Consider the following 18,996-nt stretch of genomic DNA (forward strand, 5'->3'; position numbering starts at 1 on the left):
GAGCTTTTTTTTATTACTCTCCCTTTCTCTCTTTCACTTTATCTTCTCTCGCTGGCCCAGAGGAGGGGGGTGCCGATGTGCACTCCCACTCCTTTGTAGCGTGAACATCACAGAAGAAAATAAAAGAGGGACTTTGAGTTCTAAGATCTACGGCAACGACCGACAACGACAATCACGACGATTCTACAATAAATAGGGGATACGTCATGCATACCACAGCCCCGTAAGTACGGTTGGGTGTTGTTTTGTTCAGTTATCGACCACATTTGTGATAGGTTTCGAATCCAGATCAATGCCGACAATTAAAACGTCGCTTCCGTTGCGCATATGCATTATATCTCCAAACCGTTGCGTTTTTTTTTTTTGTCAATTTGTATCAACACTGACCATCTTCGTGACGGTTTCGAACCGATCACAATTCTGACATTAAATTATCGCCTTCGTCGTAGTTGTATCAAACCGTGGCCGGGCATCTTCGTAATAGCCGACATGGGGTATAAAAAAAAAAACCGTGGCGGCCATCTTCGTGATAGGCCTCGACATGGGTATAAAATCTGGCGCCATTCTTCTGTGATAGGCTCGACATGGTTAAAAATGACCACTCAATCGATCGGTGTTTCATTACAGTTAACCGACGGCGCCATCTCGTGATAGGCTCGGATACGAGTTAACCCGCGCACTTGAAACAAATGTGATAATAAAAAAAAAAAAATGCACAAGTTCCTGTTCGATTCGCCACTTCGTTCGATGCGATCAATATGGTCGATCGCAGGTCAACTTCATTTATCGGACACAAAAAAAATAAGAAGAAACAAACAAAATAAAAAAGAGAAGAAACAAACAAAAAAAAGAAAGAAAAAAAAAATAGAGCAATTCTCCCTTTCTCTCTGCTGTTCGTACAGAGATACAAGAGAGACAGAGAGAGACTCTCTCTTCTCGCCTCTCTCATCTCTCGCAGTCACACATAAAAAAAAAGGGATTGTCCTCTCCCTGCCAGTAACCTAACACAAAAAAAAAAAAAAAAAAAAAAGGGAATAAAAAAAAGGAGAGAGTTGGATTCTCTCCTCTACTGACGTCAAAAAAAAAAACAAGTGAAAAACAAAAAGCAAAAGAAAAGGAAACGAAAAAAAAAGAAAGAAAAAGAATGAAAAAAAATACAAAAGAGAGAGAGTTGGATCTTCTCTCTCTCTCTGACAGTCAACAAAAAAAAAAGAAAAAAAAAAATTATTATTCCTCACTCTTAGTAAAGAAAAAGAGAGCAAAACAAAGAAAAAAAATAAGAAAGGGGAATAAGGTTTGACGGAATTAAATCGGAATTGTTAATTCAAATCGGTTAATCCATTTTACGGCCCAATCTAACAATCAAAAATAATATAGAGCCTATATGCAAATCGGTCAGAGACCCAGACGCATTGAAGCCCAAGACTAATCTCAGTTCTACATAAAATCCGGGTCCAAGGCCCAAACCATGTGGAGCCGGAAATCCAGCCCATGTGTCGCAGATATAAATCAATAAAGTCAGCCAATCACAGTGTCGGGCCAGAACATTAAGCCCGCAGCATATTCAACCCACATATAAATTCGGGGTCCAAGAGCCCAAATATGCGCAAAGTCTAAAATCCCATTTCAACCCACATTCAGATTGATCCAAAGCCAATAAAAACATATGAAATAAATCCGGCCTCAAACCCAATCCCACAAGTCCACAAATAAAGATTCACACCCAAACCCACAAAGTTCTACAAATAAAACCCAAAAATCCAAACCACACAAAGTCACAAATTAAAAACCCAATAAACCCAAAATCCACGCAAGTCCAGCAAATAAAGCATCCAAAATCCCAAGTCCACAAAGTCCACAAATAAAGATCAAAACCAAAGTTCACAAATAAAAATCCAAATCCGAAAGTCTACAAATAAACCCACCAAATCTATCAAACCTATGTACCGAAAACCTCCAACCCACACCCGAAATTTATGGGCTCCAATGGGGCCCCTCACTATGAATTAATTCTATAATTAATATTTTTGGGCTTCAAATGATTCCCTATCACACGAATTAATTCTATGAATTGTTTCATGGGTCCTCTTTGTCATAAATAATATCATGACCAATGGGCTCATCCAAAGGCCCCTATCAGAATTAATTTATCAATCAATAACTTGGTGACTTTACAAATGCTCCTGCATTATTTAATTTCATGAAATCATTTCATGAATACTCGATTTCAATCGAACGAACGACTTGTTAACTACCCAAATCCAAACGCACCGAAAGTCGTCGTTTAAACTAAACTCAGATTTCATTGCAACCATGAACCAAGCTATATACCAAATCCATGATACCAATCAAGTTCATGAACCCGAGTCCATACACCAAACCATGAATTCATATCCAAGTTCATGAGCATATCCAAGTTCATACGCAAGCCATACACCAAATTCCATGACCATATCCAAGTTCATGAACCGAGTCCATACACCAAATCCTGATCAATATCCAATCAATGAACCAAACCGATACACCAGAACCCTAATGAACCTATATCCAAGTTCATGAACCAAATGCCTAACCAATTCCATGAACATATAAGTTCATGAACAATCCATAACTAAGTCCATGACACATATAAGTTCATGAACCAAGTCATACATCAAATTCATGACCATGATCCAAATCATGAACCAAATCTATGAGCAATACTCACAAATCTCCATGCAACCAATACGCCAAATTGTATTATGTGAACTCTTGTTACTCTGCACGATATACCTAGAGTAAAATTAAATATCGACTATCCCTAATACATAACTTAGGGCAATATCGTCAGATCGTCCTTGGACATATAACTAAGAGACGAACATCTCACAATCGACAGAGTATCAATGCATACTACTTAGAATTCAGTCAAATGATATCAAGTTATAATTCGAACTCTAACATATATAATCTAAGAGTATTTCATACGACAAAGCCTGACACACTATCACCTTCAGACGGTCTAGTCAGACCTTCTTACTCCTCAGCACATAATACTAAATGGAAGTCACAACGCATGGTCGACTAACCTAACCATATATTTAGCGGTCTAGTCATCTATTTGCTTAGCCACATATACAAAAAAAAAAAAAAAAAAAAAGAAACAAAAAAAAAGGAAGAACAAAAAAAAAGAGAATTTCAAATAATTGGATTTGTTTTATTTCAATCCATTATGGGTCCAACCTCATGAGCAATCAAAAATAATACAGAGCCCATGTACAAATTCGGGTCCAAGGTCCAAAACATGTGGAGCCCGAAATCCAGCCCATGTGCAGATATAAATCAATAAAAGTCCAGCCCATATACAGGTTCGGGCCCAGAACATGTAAAGCCCGCAGCATACTTCAACTCACATATGGATTCGGGTCCAAGGCCTAAAATATGTAAAGCCTGAAATCCATTTCAGCCCACATCCAAATTTGGATTCAAAAAAAACAAAAGGGAAAATAAAATCCCTCAACCCATAGTCCACAAAATCACAAAGTCCACAAATAAAAACCCAAAAACCCAAACCCACAAAGTCCACAAACAAAAACCCAAAATCCACAAAGTCCACAAAGCCCACGAATAAACATCCAAAACCCAAAGTTCACAAATAAAAATCCAAAATCCAAAATCCAAAGTCTACAAATAAAACCCAACCAAATCTATCAAACCTATGTCACCCAAATACCTCCAACCCAAACCAAATTCATGGGCTTCCCAAATGGGCCCCTCACTATGAATTAATTCTATGAATTAATTTTTTGGGCTTTCCAAATGTATTCCCTATCGCGAATTAATTCTATGAATTAGTTTCAGGGGTCCTCTTTGTCATAAATTAATATGATGAACCAATGGGCTCTCCAAATGGCCCGCTATCATGAATTAATTTCATCAATTAATACAATGGACTTTACAAACGGGCTCCTAGCATGAATTAATTTCATGAATCAGCTTCATGAACATCTCAATTTCAAACGACCGAAAAGTCGCTAAACTAAACCCGAATCCAAACGACCGAAATGTCGCTAAACTAAACCCATATTCAAACGACCGAAAAGTCGTTAAACTAAACCCATATTCAAACGACCGAAAAGTCGTTAAACTAAATCCAAATTTCAAACGACCGAAAAGTCGTTAAACTAAACCCAAATTCCTTGAACCATGAACCAAATCCATACACCGAACCCATGAACCATATCCAAGTTCATGAACCAAATCCATACACCAAACCCATGAACCATATCCAAGTCTATGAACCAAATCCATACACCAATTCCATGAACCATATAAGTTCATGAACCAAGTCCATACACAAGTTCATGAACCAAGTCCATACATCAAATTCATAAACCATATCCAAGTCTATGAACCAAATCCATACACCAATTCCATGAACCATATAAGTTCATGAACCAAGTCCATACACAAGTCCATGAACCATATAAGTTCATGAACCAAGTCCATACATCAAATTCATGAACCATATCCAAATTCATGAACCAAATCTCCTGAGCCAATACTCAAATCTCATGAACCAATACCTAAATCTCATCATGAACCTTTTTTACTCTGGCACATATACCTAGAGTAAAAATTAAATATCGATTATCCCTAATACATATATTTAGGGCCATGTCAATCGCCTTGGCACATATAACTAAGGCGAAACATCTCCAAATCGACAGAGTTCTAAGTCATATACTTAGAATTCAGTCAAATGATATCAAGTTTATTCGAACTCTAACATATATACTTAGAGTTCATCCGACTAACCCTAACACATATACTTAGGGTCTAGTCAGCCTTTTGCTCTAGCACATATACCTAGAGTGGAAGTCAAGCCATGCTCGACTAACCCTAACACATATACTTAGGGTCTAGTCAGCCTTTTGCTCTAGTACATATACCTAGAGTGGAAGTCAAACCGTGCTCGACTAGTCCTAACCCATATACTTAGGGTCTAGTTAGCCTTTCGCTCTAGCACATATACCTAGAGTGAAATCCTTACCCGATCGAGCTCTAATACATATACTTAGAGTTCAAATCCGACTACCCCTAATACATATACTTAGGGCTTAGTCAGACCTTCATTCTAGCACATATAACTAGAGTGAAACTCGGTTTATCCTGATACATATACTCGGGAATTAGCCACTCTCCACTTTCGGGTAATTCGACTCACCTCAATACATATACTTGAGGTCTGGTCACATCTCCACCTTGGAACATACAACCAAGGTGAATATAATCGGACTCTAAGACATATACTTAGAGCCAATTAGACTCTAATACATAGAGTTTAATATCGACTAGATCTTAACACATATACTTAGGATCTAGTTCGACCCACCTCAATACATATACTTGAGGTCTGGTCACATCTCCATCTTGGAACATATAACCAAGGTGGACATAATCGGACTCTAAGACATATACTTAGAGCCAATTAGACTCTAATACATAGAGTCTAATATTGACTAGGTTTTAACACATATACTTAGGACCTAGTCAATCTCAAATCCGACTGAATCCTAATACATACACTTAGGATTCAATTCATGTACAGTGGGAGTATGCCCCTGCTTAAGCCATATACACGGCAAATCATATCAATAAAATTTTATTTGCCTGTTTTGTCTCTTTTATTATCAGCATTTATATTTGGTCTCTTAATCGAGGGTTCCTTAACACCGAAAGTGTGGGGTAATTAACAACAGATTCTTGAGTCTGTTGGAAACCATGAACCTATAATCCTGATTTCAAAATAAAACATAAACATATTTTATCTCTACCATGAATAACCACTCGCCCTAGAAACAACCTACGGCGGGGCCGGTTCGTTCGCGGCAGACAATTTCAATGTACTTTAATTAAGTGAAAGTCCCAATAGTGTCAAATAAAATAAGGTTGATCCAATTTAGCGAAAGTTCTTGAGGAACACCGCTCTCATTTCCGACATCACATTATCTACCGCCAACATGATTATCCAAAAAATGAAGGAAACATTTCCGACGATCAGTCCCCAACATTTCATTTGGAAATACTACAAGACCGAGTTGTTCACTTTCGCTAATGTTCACGCTCACTCGCGTTCCTAAGTCCTTAAAGTCATCCTAAAAAGTTTACCAAAACAACCTAAAAATAATTTTCTAGGCTCTGATACTACTCTTATCTATCATGCCTCAAGACCCGTCCATGGGTCCTACTCGGGCATGTAAAACACAACTGCCAAACGGTAAGATTTTTTCTAGCGAAAACATACACTAACCTGTACAACATAAATGAGATATAGATAGTAAATCATCAGAGTAAATAAATTTCTAATTTAAAACTATTACAATCCATCCTCTATAAGGTTTACATTACTTTAAGCCTATATATTACAACTTCATTGTTCATACATAATGGGGTATTCTCTAAACTGACTATCCACGATCTATCTGACTCGCAATGCCCTTGCCACAATTACGCACCTCACTGATGAAGGATGGCTCTGTAAAACATCAACAATAGGGTGAGAACTTGAAATAAGTTTATAGTGGATGCAACCGTCAAAAATAGTGCTCTATACTTGGTCCAAAGGAGGCATTAGTAGAACAATAATAATAAATGAATCTATTATTACCACAATAAAGATACACAATGAAATACAACTACTATGTCTCAAGTAAAATAACTAGATGCCAAAATACATGATTGTCCAAATCATTCCTTATCTCTAACCAACTTCTTGGTTTGGTTTCACTTTTTGTTAAACACCCCATGGAGTGTCGAAGGCAGATGACATCTCTCCAATCAATAGGCACTTAGAGTCGAAGACCAATCAGCATCTCCAAGCACGACATAGAGAGTCCAGCGAAATCGACATCTTCCAATACGGTATAAAGAGTTGAGGAAAATTGGCATCTCCCGTTATAACACTTTGAAGGTCGCAACTTGTATCTTAGTTTATACCCTAAGTTCTTTTGACTTCTAGGATTATATGCTAAGTTCATTCATAAGTTCACCTTTTTCTAGTTTAAGGTTTCTTAGGTGTCCATGTGTCACTATGTTCCATACCCTAGGTTCCATCCTAGGTTTAATGTCATTATTATCTCATCTAAGTTCCAAAGTCCATATAGTACTCTACTTACATATAACATGTATTTTTTTAAACATAGCAAAAGGGTTAGAATTCCTATTTTTCTAGATCAAATGCTTTTAAGCCCTTTTGATCCGCTAGCTCTCATAAAATACAAACTATACATGTTTGATCTACTCCTTACTTATAATACATGCATAAGATCAATAAAGAAAACTTTAGATAAAGGAGAGATCAAACTCATTTTCGGTGATATTCTCCACCTTTACTTGGATCATTTTTGGAGATGGTTGAAAGAGTTCTACCGAACAAAGTTAAATTCTTATCCCCAGAAATTCCTTCCAGAGCCTATCCTATTTGAAAAATATCCTTAAAAGTCAAATCCTAAAACTCCAACTCACCTCTCCCTCTCCAAGCAAAAGAACTATAGGTTGAGATGGTTGCCTTCTCCTTCCTAGGGCTTCTCCTTGATGCTCTTAGCCTCCTCCAAGCTCCGAATAAGATGGATTAAAGAGATCTAACAATGAAAAAAAAACTAGAGTTTCTCCTCTTTTAAGAAGAGAAAAAAGAGAGAGGTGTTGAGAGAGAGAATAAGAGAGTGGGGAGGGTTGGCTATGAGAGGGGTTTAAATAGAGGCCGCACCATTCCGACTAAACCCTCCAAACATTGATAATTGCAACCAATCAAAATTTAGAGTTCATAGAGTTGTGTACTAGTTCGCAAACTTCAGTACCGGTACACCATTCAAGTGTTCCGATTCAAGTGTTCCGATTCCGTAAAACTCGAAAGTTGTCCCAGCCCTTATGCAGATAAGTACCGATACTCTTTTCGGTACCAATGCTAAGTAAATATCTGTAGTTTTCTCGATTTCCGTTTTCACATCTGTGAGACCCTAAATAGTCTTGTATAAAAGATATAATAGGGCTAAAACTGTTAATCCAGATATAACATTTTGGGCGGCCGCCCAAGAGATTAAGAGAGTTAAGCATGCTAGGGCTAGAGTAGTCCTAGGATGGGTGACCCCCTGGGAAGTGGGACGTCACAGTTGGTATCAAAGCTAATTACTAGCCTAAAATGTGATATAAGTCTCGACTAGCCAGGTTATACGGCAGGAAGAGCGAGGCTCTAATGCTGATGACTGTTGTAGATATAGCGTAGTTCCCCCACAAAGTCCATTAAGGCTAGCGAGACGAGTCTCACATCGCCTGGTACTTGTGAGTCAGAACCTGACGACGACGCCAAGAGTTAAAGGGGAGAAGAATGTGAGACCCTAGATAGTCCTATATATAAAATATAATATAGCTAAACTTCTTAACCTGACTATAGCATTTTGGACGGTGGTTAGAACCAAGAAATTAAGAGAGTTAAATGTGGTAGGGCTAGAGTAGTCCTAGGATGGGTGACCCCCCAGGATGTAGGGCGTCACAACATCGTTTTCGCGTCGAAAACACTCAAATACTCCTCAAACACTAGTAAAACCATTGTAATAGTATTCATTATATGTTCTCACTACAACTCTGCTATTCATAAGTTCAGTACATTACATATATGGTGATTGATACGAATGACCTGTTTAATATGCAATCTATAGAGACCCAACTTCATCAGAATTTGCTGATAAGGATTTTAACTAGTTTAAAATTCCTTATCTATTTATGTTGCTTACAGTCCTTGAGGTCGTGTCCTCGCACAAGCAAAAATAAATTTAAAGAACACCAATATACTAGTTTCCATTTAACTGTTAGTTTGACTAATGATTATTTTATCCCTACAAATAAAAGTAAATTCGAAGCAGACTTCTAACATTGGAGACAAGGATTTAAATGTCCATCTGTATGGGCCACGTCTAGAGGTGTAAAACAGGCAGAACAGCGAGGCGGGCCGTGGGTCGGCACACATACTATAGCATCCATGACGAGCCAGCTTGGCCTGCCGCATTTGGCCGTGCTAGGCTAATTATTCTCACCCAATTGGCCCGCACAACACGACCAGCAACGAATCTGGGCCTTGCCGGGCCGACATCTCTGCCCGTAGCTCGGCATGACTCGGACCATATGGGCTATGACTGTCAAGACGGCATGCCAACCCGTAGCGCAACACCGCCCGGTCCGTATGGGCCCGGCCCGTATGGGCCCGGCCCGTATGGGCCCGGCCCGTATGGGCCCTGCCCGTATGGGCCCTGCCTGTTGGGCCGATGTGCTTGCCCGACCATTCGGGCCTTTGGGTTGGGCTTGTTGGAGACCTTAGGAGGAGAGATAGCTCGGGAGGAGAGATAGCTCTTCTCCCATGGTCCTTGGGCTTGTCCCAAGGTTGGGAGGGGAGGATTTTTGGCCTATTTTGGAATAAAATATCTCCTAAATGTAAAAAATTTAACTGTTAGGAAGGATATTTTGGCTTAAAAATTTTAAATTTTAAATCTTTATAATTTTTTAATAAATTTATAAATTTTTTGTTGTCTTCTAAACACTCTTATAAATTTTATACATTTCAATTAAAATACTAAGTTCAAAAATATTATTTAAGTTTTTTATTTTTTAAAATCTATTATTTAAATTTTTTATTTTTTAAAAATTTTATGTAGTTTAGAAAAATTCTAGAAAAAAATAAAGGGCAGCCCAAGCTCGGCACGACCGGGCCCAGCTCATGCCATGTGGACAAGAGGGCCATATTGGGTCTGGGTTGTGAGAAACCCGGCCCGGCCCGGCCCGAATTTGGAAGCGGGCCATGTTGGGCTAGTTTATGGCCTGTTTTGGTCCAGACAATGCGGCCGTGCCAACCTTCGATGACCCACATTACACCCCTAGCCGTGCGCATCCTATCGTACTATGTAGATAAAGTATCGACATGATACGACGTTTGTGTCGATGGCACATCTCAAAATATTCATTTTTAAACTAGTAAGTAATTCCAAAAATATTACAAAAAATTAGTTAAAGAATATACCAAACACAATTAAAATATGCTAGTCCCAAAGAAGCTAAATATTTTATACCAAAACATGTCACGACACAGATATAATTGTTAATAAACACATATCTTGGCACGACACATTCTAGATCTTATCATGACCTCATACTTAAATCCTTGATTGGAATGCTATTTTTTCTTACATTGTTCTTTAGTTTGTTTGTCACCTTGACAAGTGTCAATTATCTCCAAATGCAAAGTGAAAATATTGGGAGAACAAATTTGCTTACTTTATATTGTCATTAGGTCGTCGGACATAAATGCAAATCTTAGCAAAGCAACAAAATATGCTTTTTTATGGCATTAAATTATTAAGCTTGCTCTGAAAAAAGATTTGGGATTGTGATTGAATGATCACTACTGAAGTATCAATCACTTTATCTCCTCAATTATCTCTTTCATCTCAGCAAGAAAAGAAGATATTCCCTGCAAATCTAGTTTTCGAGTCAAGCATAACAATTATAACTTACCATACGTATGTTTCGGTAACTGTTTGGTTCTCTCCTAATCGATCAAAAGGTATCCTCATTTTCGAAAAATAAAGCACTATATGAAGTGCTAATAACTGACTTATTTACAAGGTACGTGCTTATAAAATTTTTCTTTCATTGTGTGCGCGATATTATCCATTGGAATTAATCAACCATTTGTATCCTAGTGCAGATTGCTAATCTTTCTGCAAAAAGCTTATTCCCCAGTAGTTTATGCTATCTAAGCTCTGAAAAGAGCTCAAAGTTTATGAAGGATGATGGCATGAATATACACTGTAACTTATTGGTGTCACACCCTGAGGCCGATTTTAAAAATTTTTTTATAAATAAATACTATTTTAGAAATTAGAATTGCGGAAAACGTGCCCCTTCTTTTTTGAGAATTCAACTTGGCCCACGTGACGTAAAGACCAGCCACAAATACAAAGTTCCTTTGCCCACACGGACAGAATCTTCCTTATATTTGCATGGCATACCCAACAACAATATCAACAGGATCACAACAACAATCCACAAGCAACAGATGCAATACAATTCCATACAGCTAGCCATACTTAAAGATCATGTATGCCTCTAAATACTCCTTAGGCGTTAGATGATACGATGCATAATACAACAATCATTCTATTTAAAAGTGCTCCCCATCCGGAAGCTTTGTTTTTAAACTCTATTTGTTTATCCATGAAAATCATTTAAAAAATTTTTAAAATTGTTTCCCACTCGGAAACTCTATTTTTAAAAACCGACTACCTCGAGGGATAGAAAACCACAACGCATAAATCCAAATACCAAAGATTCATAAAATTCCAATTGCATGCATAATAGAAATTAGAAAGCATCAACTCACACAAGTTCACGATTATTCAAAATAACAATGATCATCTAACTGAACCATTCATTATTTAAACTACTAACTGTAGAAAATAAAATAACCAGGGTGATGACCACGAATGTAGCCTAGCTAGGAAGTCCTCCCGTCGCACCAAAAACCACTCCTCGCCCGTGCCACCTGGGGAAATGGGGGTGAGAAAGCACAATTAAAGTTTCCCAGTGGGTACGACAGAGCCACGAAGAAAAATCATATTCACTGGAAAACAAAGGAGATAGAACATCAGATAGGTATATGTCATAATACGAAAGCAACTACAGTAGTCATAGAAATAAGATAGTAAATGAGCAAGAACCAACTACTACTGTAACAACTCACAAGTGAAAAGATGCCTCAAGGGTAAGTAATCCAATATCAAACCCAATCTGGTGCCTGCTATATTGGTCCGCAGACCTCAAGTGTTGCGTGTCACATTGCATACACCGACCTGATTCATGCATCCACTGGACAACCCATCCGGATAAGTACACCCCTGGTCGATGGCCAAACCGATCTGGTGTAAAATGAATACACCGAAGTGTTGTGACTAAATCATGCTGATATGCTCAATGCGAAAACCGGGAGGAAGCCGGTGCCTTGACCAAAGCCAGATACAAGGGCGTACAATGCCGAACCATGATCAACTACATCGAAATATATGACAAAGGAGTCGATATATTGCCTAGACCCAAGGTCCACAAATATACAATATATGCAAGCCTGCTCTACATGTTTACTAACAACTATCACAATGCAACTATCAAGATATAGATAAACGAACAATAACAAAGGCAACCGACATGTAGAGACTAAAGTACTGATATGCAAGTACAATAGCAAAGGAAAGAAAAGTGAAACGATCTCACCAACTACCAGCTCGAAGCACCCATCTGTATCAGTGTCGCACATGTCTCCAAACTATATACGATCGTCAACCGGACCTACGGAGGGTCCACTGGGTTAGTATCCAACCCACTAATCCAAAATACATGACTCACGAGCCCCACACAATACCCCAAAATCGGTTTCTAAAACCGATCACTGTAACTCGCCGGAAGTCCCGAAAATCACACCGGGACGCCATCGGGACCCACTAGCTATCCCAGAACTCACCGACTCGTGCCACGAGTCACCCGCTACCTCAAAACACTTTGTTTTGGATGTCTTAGCAGCAAACACAAGGTCACACATTAAAATGATTATCGCCAAATAATCGTTCTGATCCGGGTTCCTGGAAGTGTCAATTTCGACACCGGAACCCACCATCGCTTACCCATCATCTCCGAATTCTCGATATGATGACAGTGACCAATCGACAAGGCTCAGCGACAAAAGTTCTAACACCGTCGGATGAAATCCGAACCGAAACTGCATTCCGCCAACGAATTTTGCCGAAAAACGCACCGAAATTGATATTCGATTTCCGCAAAGGGTTACGAACCTTGGACAATCAGTCCAAAGGTCAATTGCCACACACATAAACAGCCCACAGCAGCCACAATGCGATAAATTGCATAAAAGTCCCTACATTTACATAACATCCTATTATTTTATATAAATAAGGAGGTTTTGTGGCTCGTTACCGCAAACAGAGGGTTTTCGAGGTCAGCCAAGACACATGCTGTTAGGTCTCGGCATGCCGGAGGCCATGCTCACGATCCGGAGCACAGTGGCTCACTATGGGAGGCGCGGAAGCGACCCGAAATTCAGTGAACTGCGCGCACTCGGGGTAAACCACGCCGAAAACGTAGATTCGAAATCTATTGATCGTAAGTGAGGTGAGCACTGTGATTAGCACTAACCAGCGATCACCGTGCTCACCTCCGGAGGCATCGAGACAGCCTCGAATCGCCGGAAAAGTAAGAACAACCCCGAAATACACAAAAACTGGGGTTCGGAAGCTTACCGGCCAGGGGGGAGCTAGGGCACGGCCTACAACAACTTGGCGGCGGGTGCGCCGGCGGCAGGTGGGTGCGGCGGGTGCGGCCAACAGGGGGAGGTCGGGGCTCGCGCTGGCCGGCGGCAGGAGGCGGCGGCGGCGTTGGAGCAACCAGAGCCAACACCGGTTGAGCTCGGGCTCGAGGTTCCACGCCGACCTCGGCGGCGGCCGGGGCCCCTCGGGGCCGCAGCGACGGGCCGCCTGAGGTCAGAATGAGGTCGCGGCGGTGCAAGGAAAGAGCCACAGTGTCTCCTCGGCAAGAGCCCGCCCAGGAAGCCACGGGGCTGTTGCAGCACGGCTGCGGTGCTCGGGGACAACAACAGTAGGCGGGGGCAAGTTGCCGGAGTCCGGGGGAGGCGGCAAGGGCGGCCCCAGGCGATGAGGGCGGGAGGGAAGGGAGCTAGGGCTTCCTCGGCCAGGACTAGCTCGAGATGGCCACAACTGCAACAATGGTGGCGGCGGCGGCGGCCGAGGAGGTTCGGGTTCGACGGCGGCCAACCACCAGAGGCCGAGGGAGGGTCGGGGCGGCCGAGGGAGAAGGGTTCGAGCCCCCCCTTAGCTCGGGCTCAAAGATGGGTGGTGAAAATGGTGGAAAAAAGAGAGGGAAAGGGAGTAGGTGCCTTTCCCGGCAATCGGCGGTCGGGATGCGCGCAGCGAGGGCAGGGGAAGGTGGCGAGGCAGCCGGGGGTCAGCTGGAGCTAAGGTTAGGGTTTGCATGGTGAAAATCCTAGATAGCCTTATATACATAAAGCTTTATTTTGCGCAAAAGTCCTCCAAAACAAGATATTTTAATCTGAGTCCTTCACGGCGCGAGTAAAACGCGCAAACACACCCCCATATTCGATTTCACGTGAATCGGTACATAAAATGTAGGGCTTTTCGCAAAATTTTTGTTTCACCACATATGACCCCTCAATTCTCGCGCGATATCAGGAGATCCGTCCGTCAGATTTGCAAACGGACTGCACCAACGCGTTCAGCACGACCGAGATATCAAACTCACGATTTTGTTTCACCTGATTTGGTGGCAGATTCACGACGAAACCCAACCTCTCTCTGATTCAGCAAAACCACACACACACAAATAACCTACACTCGATAATTGCCTCCAAGATCCTCCAATTAGCAAAAATGCAGCCAAAGTCCCTCCCAACTAGTCTTCTCTTGTAGAAAGGTCCCTGCCCGAGGATCCACACACAACATGGAGCAACGAGAAATTTTAAAAAGCAAAAACGGTAAAGAACAAAAGTCCACTTTGCGATAAAATCCAGTTTTCTCGAAAACCGTGCGTCAAACCCAAAATCCGTCAGCGCCGTTGGGTCCAGGATAGTCGAACCATTGAGAATGAACTATTGGATCACCATGAACGGAGTCTGATACACGCCAGAAGCCATCTCTAATCATTGGCCTCTTCGGAAAATCCGAGTTACTATTCACTTTAAGTGAAAAGTAAAGATCGTGTAAAATCTCCATCCTAACTCGTTTTCCCCCGAAACTTGACGAGTGCTTTTGTAATTAAAATACACACAAAAACATCGTCAACAAAGAGTTTAGTTTAGCTACACAGCCAAATTCTCCGTCCTCACAACTTGTATATGCTTTTCCTAAGATGGACATTTACATTTCCACCTTGCATAGACTTGTGTCACACGCCTTTTATAACGTTGTAATCCACTAAAGCGTTTTCCCACCAACTAAATGTTTTATAACTCTGATGATGAAATACTTCGCGGCAAAAGACTTTTTTTTCTGATGAAGTATTATCCTGTATTACATCCCCTGAATTGTCCCATAGCAATGTGGTTTAGAGGATGTAAAGAAATGGTTCACAATGAAAATTTGATCAGTAAGAGGGAATTTTGACATTCTTGAAGGCCACATTAACAAACGATAATAATTAAAATTTGTGGTGATCAGTAAGTGAAGACTATTGACACTGGCGTTCACTTTTCAAATGGTAAAATAAGACTGAAAACAAGCTAAAATGAAAATCCAAAATTACACTTACTGAGACAATGATGGGATGTAGCATTTCTTCCTTACAACATTTCTCCCGTGTTTTTCTTCCCAGCTGGTCCACCGGACAGAGACTTCAATATGGATTCTTTCACCAATTGGAACTCCTGTTCTGAGAGAGCTACTTGAGCTAAAAATTTGCATATACCCTCTTCTGATGCTTCATCAAAGTCTTTTCTCCGTTTCAACGCAAAATGACCACCGAGCTCCCAACATGCTGGATTAACACGTGTCTCAAGAATCTCTGGGCTCACTTTCCCGTGAGCCTGCTTCATGGCATAGCACTAAACATCTAACGCATTTTAATTAGCCTTTTATTCTCACAAACTTGGGACAAATTGCATCAGGAGTCTTTGACCATCTAGAGTAGTTTTGATTCGATCCTGAATCATTCGGTTAATACGATTGGGTCCCTAATTGCATTCTGTTACAATCTCACCCCGTTCATTTTGCTCCATCAAATTGGAATATAGATATAATCATCATCCAACTTTTATAATAATCATCCAACTGCATAAAAAGTCACTTTTGGAGTCTTCATATGCTATTGATGGGCTCTTTTCATCAGATATCAATTGCTTTAAACAAAGGGGATAAGATTGCAATACAAATGCAAAATTTAGAGACCTATTTGTAATATATGAACAGTTGGACTAAACTGAAACATCCTAAAAGTTATAGAATAGAATTGAGTCATTATTTGGGCAACATTACCTGCAGTAAGAGGAAAATCCTCTTGCCACATTCGGAGAATAGTACATTGAAGGGCCTGTTGCTCTCTTGCAAGAAAATGCATGCTGAAGAAACAGTATCAGACAAATCCAGCATATTTTTACCACCTTCAAATACAAGACCTCTTACGGGATACTCCAACAGTTCAGCGACATTTACCCCACTCCCTACAGTCGCAATTATTTGAGTAGGAGCCTTCTCAACTGGAAATTTTACTTCCAAATAGTAGCCCTGCCACCGCAAGGCCACAGAGCAATCAACTGGTTTCATTATTGAGAAAAATATTAGCTTCTCAGGAGAAGAAAATTGAGGCATGCATACAAATGGTAACCTGGAAATGGAGGTGGTTAATGGTGGCAAAAGCACCAAGACTGTTGTAACCCATTCTAAAATATGGGTTCCTAGCTGCCTTCACCATATACATCGCGAGTAGGAAGCTCTGGCAATCTATCCTTTGTGGCAAGAAGTCTAATATACGAGGGATCAAAAGCACATGGCCGTGAGCTATTGGACTCACCTACAACATGAAACAGCTTTTATTACTACTTCACGTAAGTAAAGAAGACTGATTGTAATAGAAAGGAGATACACGCACATTAATTGCAATAATATTTGGCGAGCTTGAAGACATTATAGGAGCACTTTGGAAGTACCCAGCCTTGCCATTGCTGCTCTCTTCGAACCTAAAGATCAGCTCCTCTTGCCCAATCTTCGTGAAATTGAACTTGTCGCCATCAAATGGTTGAAGGACCTCGTCGATCCTGAATTCAGTCGGTCGTTTCTTTAGGTCGCGTCCTTCTATCAACACTATTATAAAGTTATGTTTCCCTGGTAGTACCTGTAAAAAGAGACATTGCAAACAATCATGTAATTGAGATCTAAATTGGTGGTGCGAAAGCAAGAGTTAGCGAAATACTAGCAGGACCTTAGTTTCACAAGCAGCTATGTCATGGTGGAACAAGCCCCTCACCTTGCGGTCATCCCACTGCAGTCAAAAGCGACTACATTATAATTATTGGAACATCAAATACAGAGATAAAATTCTGGTAGGAGAACTACCTTACCTCTTCAAGGAGCCTATCAAGAAAAGAAACTCGAGGCTGTACTTTTGGTACGGGCAAGCATAAATCCTCGTCGATCTTGCTGAAACAGTACAGCAGAAGCTTGGCCCCTATAAATGGATCAAAAGAACACACGAAGAACTTAAGAGGATCACCTACGCAGTTCTTGATAAAGTGGCCTAGCGACCACTTGGGATGACAACAGAGTCATATGCCAGGGAGTTATTGCGTATCATATCAAACACATGGAGTGCATCGAGTGCATAAAAATTTCAACAGATATAATGTGGTGAGAAGATTATTAATTTGGGGAATATTCTAGAGAGTCCAATATACGAACTCTCCGCCTGCAATGATTCTGCAGAAGTGGGAACAGCTCTGTTGGCAGCAGTTCCTGCCACCATTTCATAGCATTAGAATAGGGCAGTTCTCTTTGGGCGATTCATGCCACCATTCTAAAGCATCGGGAAGAGGAGAGCACTAATGTGCTTCCAAACTTTTCATGTCATCTGAGCACCGATACTAGGCAATTGATTGGACGACGGATTAGATCGATAATACCTTGACGCAGGCAGCACTTGGAGAGGCAGCTGCGGCCACATCCTCGGCCTCCTTCTCCTCCTCCTCCGCTCTCCTCGGAAACCATTTCGTGCTCCTTCTGTGCTTCGGAGAGCATTGCTGCTGGGGCTTGCGGACGGGGTAACCAAATGCTTGCCTCGACGCGTCCTGTACTCCTGTTGGGCTTCCCAAATCACACGAGCCCTCCTCCAGATGCTCCGCAGGGGCTGTCGCTGGAGACGCAGGAGTACCACAGTATGCGGCAATTTTTTTTGTTTGGTAAAAAAAAAAAAAAAATTAATTGCATGCAAGTCCCGCAAAGATAGTGAATTGCAAATCTGTAAAGTTTAATTTTTGTAAGTAATTTCTGTAAAAGTCCTAATATTTTCATATATGTCCCTTTGGTTTGTTAATCATTAGAAAATTGTTTATATTTCCAGCTTTGCCATCACAAATATGTTTCTCTAAAAATTATAACAGTATAATATAAGAGGGGTAAAAATGTCAAAAATTAATCCGAGTAAAGTATTTAACCTATGGTTAACTAAACTTTTCTAACGGGTTCTAACAGTAGCGATATATCTGAAAATATTAGAATTTTTATAAGAATAACTTATGAAGGTTGAACTTTACAAGGATATATCAGCAATTTACTATGTTTGCAGGAACCTGTATGCAATTGACCTTCTAATTAATTGTCGCCCCCCTAAGTGATAAATAACCTGAAATGATTTGATAATTAAATCTCATTAGTATTTTAAACTTTATCAAATAGGTTGATTTATTGCCCTTCTCTTCTCAGACAAAGTTATTTAAAAAAAAATACTAATAACTCGTTGGATTTAAACTTAAGTATTTAAAAATTTATCAAATATCAAATAGGTTAACATGGTTTCCTCCTCTTCTTAAGCAAAGTTACTAACTTTCTTATTTTAATTGCTTATGTTACATATATTTTTGTATAACATCCAGAATACAAAAAAGAAAAAACAGAAATAATTTGTTGGGCCTAAATGATTGGCCCAACATAATTCAACTTAATTATTTTCTATTGGGTATCCTTACAAATACATAATTTGACAGTTTTTGAATGCTTACGTGGCAAATTTTTGTGCTTCCACATCTTGCACCAACGGAAAGGATCCAAATGGCTCCTTGGCTCCTTCCCAATGTTTGACCAGGTCAACTCTTGGCAACTTTCCAAGATTGAAACAGACCTCCTTCCCAAGATGCTCTTTAGCTCCTTTTCAGGATTTTAC

The 18,996-nt window shown here is 40.3% G+C and overlaps 1 protein-coding gene across 8 annotated transcripts; it reads right to left on the reverse strand.

Annotated features, from left to right (window-relative positions):
• On the reverse strand, positions 11,359-17,999 carry LOC109716788 (GDP-L-galactose phosphorylase 1-like). Of its 8 annotated transcripts, none has more exons than XR_002218049.1 (9): positions 17,741-17,996; positions 17,183-17,289; positions 17,044-17,103; positions 16,714-16,956; positions 16,450-16,635; positions 16,101-16,349; positions 15,379-15,670; positions 11,771-11,945; positions 11,359-11,572 (listed from the first exon to the last, which is right to left on the reverse strand). XR_002218049.1 is itself a non-coding variant. In XM_020242359.1 (8 exons), exons 1-7 carry the CDS (start codon positions 17,853-17,855, stop codon positions 15,410-15,412), a joined length of 1,221 nt encoding a protein of 406 aa, XP_020097948.1. In that variant the 5' UTR covers positions 17,856-17,996; the 3' UTR covers positions 11,359-11,650; positions 15,379-15,409. The 8 variants fall into 8 exon arrangements, 6 of the variants coding, with proteins under 6 accessions (XP_020097948.1, XP_020097947.1, XP_020097951.1 ...); XR_002218048.1 differs by having other exon boundaries at positions 11,359-11,650; XM_020242359.1 differs by lacking the exon at positions 11,771-11,945 and having other exon boundaries at positions 11,359-11,650.

Source organism: Ananas comosus, linkage group 10 (assembly GCF_001540865.1).
Source record: "Ananas comosus cultivar F153 linkage group 10, ASM154086v1, whole genome shotgun sequence".
Lineage (NCBI taxonomy): Eukaryota > Viridiplantae > Streptophyta > Magnoliopsida > Poales > Bromeliaceae > Ananas > Ananas comosus.